This window comes from Mizuhopecten yessoensis, unplaced genomic scaffold, assembly GCF_002113885.1.
Source record: "Mizuhopecten yessoensis strain PY_sf001 unplaced genomic scaffold, ASM211388v2 scaffold4805, whole genome shotgun sequence".
Classification (NCBI taxonomy): domain Eukaryota; kingdom Metazoa; phylum Mollusca; class Bivalvia; order Pectinida; family Pectinidae; genus Mizuhopecten; species Mizuhopecten yessoensis.
The window spans coordinates 273,567-280,589 of NW_018405730.1; the positions used below are offsets into that span (position 1 = coordinate 273,567).

Below are 7,023 nucleotides of genomic sequence, written 5' to 3' on the forward strand. Positions count from 1 at the left end.
GTCTAGATATAGAAATCATTTCAATTTAAGTTTAAAGAAGTAAAACTTTTTTCCATTTTCCCCACTCTCTGTAAAAACTTTCAAGAGAAGCATCACCTTTAGCGGTTGCTATGTATTTTTTGACATTGTGGTGGTCTTTCAATAAATTGATAAGAGAATTTATGTTAAGTGTGGTTTCAAGACATCTGGTTTTGTAAATGTAATGTTTAATGATGATGTTAATTTCATTATCAATTTTACTGAACTCATTTCTAATTGACCAGAACCCAAAAATAAATGATTCTTTATTAATAGTAAAAGGAATCAAAAGTGCGTCTAAGAGTATTTCCAAGCTCTGCAGTAAATTTTGAACTTTTTGACATTCCCAAAATATATGAGTTATGGTTTCTGACTCTGATTTACAAAAAGTACAAAGTGGACTTACAACTATGTTTGCCTTAAATAGTAGTGAATTTGTTGTTAAAATATTATGTAAAATTCTAAACTGAAACCACTGAAGTTTTGAATCGTTTGTTATTTTGAAAGGTAGGGAAAAAATATTTGCCCAATTAGAATTATCAAAGTCAAATTGATCTGCCCATTTTTTCCTGCCTGTTGGAATTTCATCATTCTTTGATAATATTTTATATAAATATTTTGTTCCTGGAGTCTTATCAAAAAATGGTTCTATGTTTAAAGGAATGAAAGGAAGTAGAAGTTTTATATCCTGAATCCTTTGTGTATCAATAATTAATTTAACAGATTTGACAAGACCATGAAAATGAAGAAAGTTTGTAAATATATTATATTTCTGTGCAAATTCATGGTAGGAATAGAAAGTAACAGGATTTGTATTTTTCAACATATCATTTATCACTCTAACACCCTTAGCATACCAGTTATTGTAAAAGACAGAGTTTCCACCAATAGTTATATGTGGGTTATGCCATAAGGGGGTTTTCAGAATAGAGAGTTGTCTGCCCTTTGGTAAATCAGAATTTAATAATCTTTCCCAAGCTTTGAAAACATCACACCAAAACACATTTTTGCATGTCCTATGACACATACGTAGGTAATTATTTCCACAATTCATAATAAAATCAACATTAATAATATTCATAAGTATTACTTGCCACTTTCTAGAACATGTATTTTGAAAAAATCTCTTTAACCATCCTAGTTTTAGAGCATCTATAAAAGACTTGATGTTGACCATTTTCAGACCACCTTCAAAATAATCTTTAGTTATAACTTTTCTTTTCACTTTGTCTGTTTTGCCATTCCAAAGAAAGTTATATATAACAGTATTTAACTTATTAATAAAAGTAATGCTTGGGTTGGGTAGTGAAATGAACAAGTGATTAAATTGTGAAATTAATAATGATTTAATCACATGTATTTTCCCAATAGGAGTTAATCGTCTTCTACTCCATGACTTAACTAGAGATTTAAGTTTAATCAATTTTTTGTCAAAGTTTAATTTAGGTATTTCATGTAAATTAACGCTAAAGTCTATCCCCAAAAGTGTAAATTTTTCCCTACCCCATTGTAAACCTAATTCTGGTAAAAAAGTGTCATCGCTGTATTTCTTACTCCCTATCCATATTACCCGAGTTTTGTAAGTATTGATTTTTAAACCAGAAATATGAGAAAATAAATTCAGTTCCAAAATTGATTCCCGTAAAGATTTTTCTGAACCGTCAAGTATCAGCAAAGTATCATCTGCATACTGAGAGAAGAATAGGAAAGTTATTAACATTTATACCTGTTATGTTGTTATTGTTTCTTAACCTTGTTGCTAATATTTCTGTACATAATATGAAAATGTAAGTTGATACTGGGTCTCCTCGGCGACAGCCACGCTTAACCTTGAAGAAAGTAGATTCCCACCCTGATTTATTGCAGAATAAACATTATTATGTTGTGTTTTTATCCATTTTCTAATACTATCCCCGAAACCAAAAAAAGAAAGAGTTTTATCTATAAATTTCCATGATACCGAATCAAAAGCTTTTTCAAAGTCAATCATAAGAAGCATTCCAGGTATATAGTTGTCTTTAGTATAGTTCATAATATCATAAATAATCCTAGTGTTTTCGCCAATGTAACGCCCTTCTAAAATCCTGTTTGATCATTATCTATAAGTTTACCCAAGACTGTTTTTACCATACCCGCTATAACCCCTGATGCTATTTTATAAACAATATTTAAGTGATATCGGTCGCCAATTTTTAATGAAATGTATTGGTTTGTCCCCTTTTGGAATGAACGTAATAATACCCTGTTTTTGCGTAATAGATAGTTCATTTTTATAATAACCAGAATTTATGGATCTAACAACAAAAATACCAATCTGATTCCAAAAACATTTAAAAAATTCTGAAGTTAATCCATCTGAACCTGGGCTTTTATTATTTTTCATTTTACTTAAAGTTTTCCCTGCTTCCTCCAATGTACATTAACATCTAATTTTGGAACATTGCAATGGGATAAAAAATCATTCAAATTAATATCTTCTATATCATCTGAATCATCATATAATTTTTCATAAAAATCTTTTAACTGCATTTCAAATTTCATCCTGGTCAGATATTAAACTAATATAATACTAATTGGTATTACTAATCATAATTGGTTTTACATACAAAGATTTTAAATATTTCAAGTTTAAAAAGTGATTTTTTAACATAATTGAAGGTGGATAAAAAATATACAATCTTCGCAGGTTATTTTCAAGATGGCCCGAACAAATCCATGTGACTTGGCAGGTATGCATATTTGACATATATATGAACAGATACAAAACAATAACAAATTATTCACGTTCAATATCTTTTTAATCAGTAATAGATCTTGCCCTGAAAAAAGATTTCAACAGCTAAAAAACGTTTTTGTCAAATAAATATCACAGAAATTAAGAGTTCTTGTTCAAAAACCATCATCTTGGGACATAGCCAGTTTGTTTGCCGATGAATGTCATTTTTATGGGGGATAAAGAGTTTAATACTCCTCACCCTCCTCCTCTCCTTCACCCTCAACGGAGTCGACACCGACCTCTTCGTAATCCTTCTCAAGGGCAGCAAGATCCTCACGAGCCTCAGAGAACTCTCCCTCCTCCATACCCTCTCCGACGTACCAGTGGACGAAAGCACGCTTGGCGTACATAAGATCGAACTTGTGGTCAAGACGAGCCCAGGCCTCGGCGATGGCGGTGGTGTTGCTCAACATGCACACGGCACGCTGTACCTTGGCCAAATCACCTCCTGGCACAACGGTGGGTGGCTGGTAGTTGATTCCGACCTTGAAACCAGTTGGACACCAGTCGACGAACTGGATGGTCCTCTTGGTCTTGATGGTGGCGATGGCAGCGTTGACATCCTTGGGCACAACATCTCCTCTGTACAACATGCAGCAAGCCATGTATTTTCCGTGACGGGGATCACATTTCACCATCTGGTTGGCGGGCTCGAAGCAGGAGTTGGTGATTTCAGCAACAGACAGCTGCTCGTGGTAGGCCTTCTCGGCGGAGATGACTGGAGCGTATGTGGCCAAAGGGAAATGGATACGTGGGTAGGGCACCAAGTTGGTCTGGAACTCTGTCAAGTCAACGTTCAGGGCACCGTCGAAACGGAGGGAGGCGGTGATCGAGCTGACGATCTGGGCGATCAGACGGTTCAAGTTAGTGTAGGTTGGTCGCTCGATGTCCAAGTTACGGCGGCAGATATCGTAGATAGCCTCGTTGTCGACCATGAAGGCGCAGTCAGAGTGCTCAAGGGTGGTGTGGGTGGTCAGGATGGAGTTGTAGGGCTCAACGACGGCTGTGGAGATCTGGGGAGCTGGGTAGATGGCGAACTCCAGCTTGGACTTCTTTCCGTAGTCGACGCTGAGACGCTCCATGAGGAGGGAGGTGAATCCGGATCCGGTACCACCGCCGAAGCTGTGGAAGATGAGGAATCCCTGGAGACCGGTACACTGGTCAGCCAACTTCCTGATGCGGTCAAGGACGAGATCGACGATCTCCTTACCGATGGTGTAGTGACCACGGGCGTAGTTGTTGGCGGCATCCTCCTTACCGGTGATCAGCTGCTCTGGGTGGAACAGTTGACGGTAGGTTCCGGTCCTGACCTCATCTGGAAAATTGAAAGTGAAAAAAATAAATAAGTGAATTTTCTTTGGTGTTAAAGCATTCAAAAAATAAACATATTTATATCCATGTAATGAAGTAATTAGATATGTTGATTGAAGTCTGATGTACAGTATAGGATGCGTCATAGTACAATATATATAGCCGTGGTGAATGGGTTGCTGTGTACTGTATATGTGTTAGAACAGACGTCATTGGCAAAAATAGTTACGATACACAGTAGGGTTAATACTTGACATAGAAATGTAAGCTCTTAGTGCTTATGGTTTCCAAAGAAAACTTCTCTGAAATGCGACTATCAATAAGTGGAATAAATCTCGAAGTACTAGTACAGACTTGCATCGACGCGAGTTATTTCCCCTTAAGTATACAATACAATGTAGAAACACGTGTGTACGTCTACAAGTGTGTCACATATGTCGGTCCCACTCATTCCCAAACCTTACTCCTCATAACTCCAACCTGATCACCACAAATACGCTAGGGTTTATTCAAAATCAAACCGTCATTAAAATTGAGCTAGAGTAGGCTTGCTCACGGTTTGATATTGATATAGGCCATTGTAATTTGTATACATGTATGCTAAATTACTAATAAATACTTTCAATAGTGTAACAAGGTATTAAATTTAATGTTCATAGACATTTAATCTATTATCGATAGGAAAGCGCGTCAATCCATTCAAGTTGACCCGACATGTTTGTTAGGATTTAAATCGACTGACCGATTTCAACATGTTTGGGCCGACATAAATTAGCGGCGGGCTTTATTTGACATGTACAAGCGGAATGGGAAATAATGAAAAAAAATGAATGAAAATTAGACTTACCGACTACGGTGGGCTCGAGATCGACGAAGACAGCCCTGGGTACGTGCTTGCCGGCTCCAGTCTCGCTGAAGAAGGTGTTGAAAGAGTCATCTCCACCTCCAATGGTCTTGTCTGAGGGCATCGGGCCATCAGGCTGGATCCCGTGCTCCAGACAGTACAACTCCCAGCAGGCGGTTCCGATCTGGACTCCAGCCTGTCCGACGTGGATACTGATACATTCCCGCTGGAATGGAGAAATTCGATTTTAAATTTACAATACATCAGAAAAATATTATTTCAAATAATTTACCGTTGGGTAAAAAAAAAATAACGTCTTAAAAGTTTGTAATTAACAACAAAATATAATATTGTTTTGTACAAATTATCAATATAAAGGAAGATAACTCACCATGTTGAATAGTTGTCGTTGAACGTGGTCTGTAAACTAAAAGAATACAAAATAACCTAAAGCTCACTGTGACTGTAATGTGTCGTGTGAGAATTAAGCAATAATGGCGATTTGCTGGGCGCCTCCTTTATATACACACACGCTCGTCGTCTCCAAGGACAGCATTCGTTTGTAACGAGCATTTTGATTGGTTCGTTTGAAAAATTTGGCACAGTCAACCTAATTACGATATTTTTCATTGGATGTCAAATCACTTGGACACAATGTTTGTTGTGCCTACCCTAAGGTGTGGAAAATACAAGGCGTAATAGCCTAGATAGACGTTTTGACTGTTCCCGCCGCCATCTTGGATCAGGGGTCAAGTTTGTGAACTTTTGTAAACAATATACGTTACCACTAGTTATACTAGTACTGTATATATAATATAGTGTGTAGTGCTGCTATTACCTCACCGCCACTCTTTGAAACTAAACTGTGTACATAGAACTTATAAGGTGGCAGTACCCAAATCGGATCAGTACCCAAATCGGTCACTCTTTCCAAAAATACTTATAAATAAATAAATGTGTCAACAAATCAGTTATAACAATGATGTTGTGTTAGAATTGATAGCCATACACCATTTTTGTCTACAGGTGATTAGTTTTTAAGTTCAGATAGGACAAGAAAACGTAATTCAAACTCAAATGTCAGTGGGTTTTTTTTATCTCTGATTTAGATAGTTTCCTACAGCAATTAATTTGGGTACTGTCATTCATAAATCGGGTGATGATTATCGTTGCGGTAATGGGATTTCTCCCTGTGACATAAATATACAGGAACGCCAGGAAGTACCCCAGCATTATATACTACTTGACAGAAGACCAAATTGAGGTGCCCCGATTAGGTAGCGGGGGAAATTACAAACAACATCAACGATAATAATAATAATATTTATTCAGGTAAAAATAGGCATGTTATTACAAGATATCACAATTTAGAATAAATTATATAATTAAAATCACATGGCAGCTTGTAAATAAAAGCGAGTATATATATTAAGACTGAGAATAATAATAGATCTGACCTAATAAAAGGTTTGACATATCGATCACAGTATAAAATCTAAAAAAGTCTGATACACTGTAAAAAAAAAAGGCAGATATTACTATAAGATGAGACAAAATGAGACAGACTATTTTAGTAAATGAAGGTATTTATAAATAAAAAATAGATCGCATAGTAGGAGTGGTGGTGATTGCCATTTACCTAGGATTACCCATAAAGCCACAAAGTAAGTGGCTTATTTCCAATGGGGTACATATGGCAGTGTTCTCACTCTTGGGGATTAAGCGCTGTTGAATCTTGACAGTTTAAGGACGTATTTGCCTATAACAATGTTTACCATTATGGGCAACAGATGCAAACAACTAACCTACCTACTATTTCGTCTAAAGATGACATTCCAAGTCCTTATCATTCGCAATATCATTAATTTACAAGCGTGACCCCTTGTCCTGGTAGGCCAGAACTGTGGATGGCTTGACGACAAAAAGTCGGAATACATCAATGTTTATATATTTGATATTATCAGACTCACTTCCTTTCTACTTTTTCAAAAGCTTACCTATCCATACATGCAGCGTTGTTGAACAACTACTACAGCTAAAGCCCAAGAGCGAGCAGTTCTACTGCGGATGGCAA

At 36.6% G+C, this 7,023-nt stretch overlaps 1 protein-coding gene across 1 annotated transcript; it reads right to left on the reverse strand.

Annotated features, from left to right (window-relative positions):
- Positions 1-2,797: 2,797 nt before the first annotated feature.
- LOC110449709 (tubulin alpha-1A chain-like) lies at positions 2,798-5,459 on the reverse strand. The gene is made up of 3 exons (XM_021496748.1): positions 5,341-5,459; positions 4,953-5,175; positions 2,798-4,109 (listed from the first exon to the last, which is right to left on the reverse strand). Exons 1-3 carry the CDS (start codon positions 5,341-5,343, stop codon positions 2,980-2,982), a joined length of 1,356 nt encoding a protein of 451 aa, XP_021352423.1. The 5' UTR covers positions 5,344-5,459; the 3' UTR covers positions 2,798-2,979.
- Between the last annotated feature and the right edge of the window lie 1,564 nt (positions 5,460-7,023).

What these genes read in the sequence shown, in the direction of transcription:
- LOC110449709 (XM_021496748.1), bottom strand. An exon ending in TCTCGAGCCCACCGTAGTCG is followed by an intron (nt 4,110 to 4,952) that starts GTAAGTCTAATT and finishes TCAATTTTCCAG; the next exon opens with ATGAGGTCAGGACCGGAACC.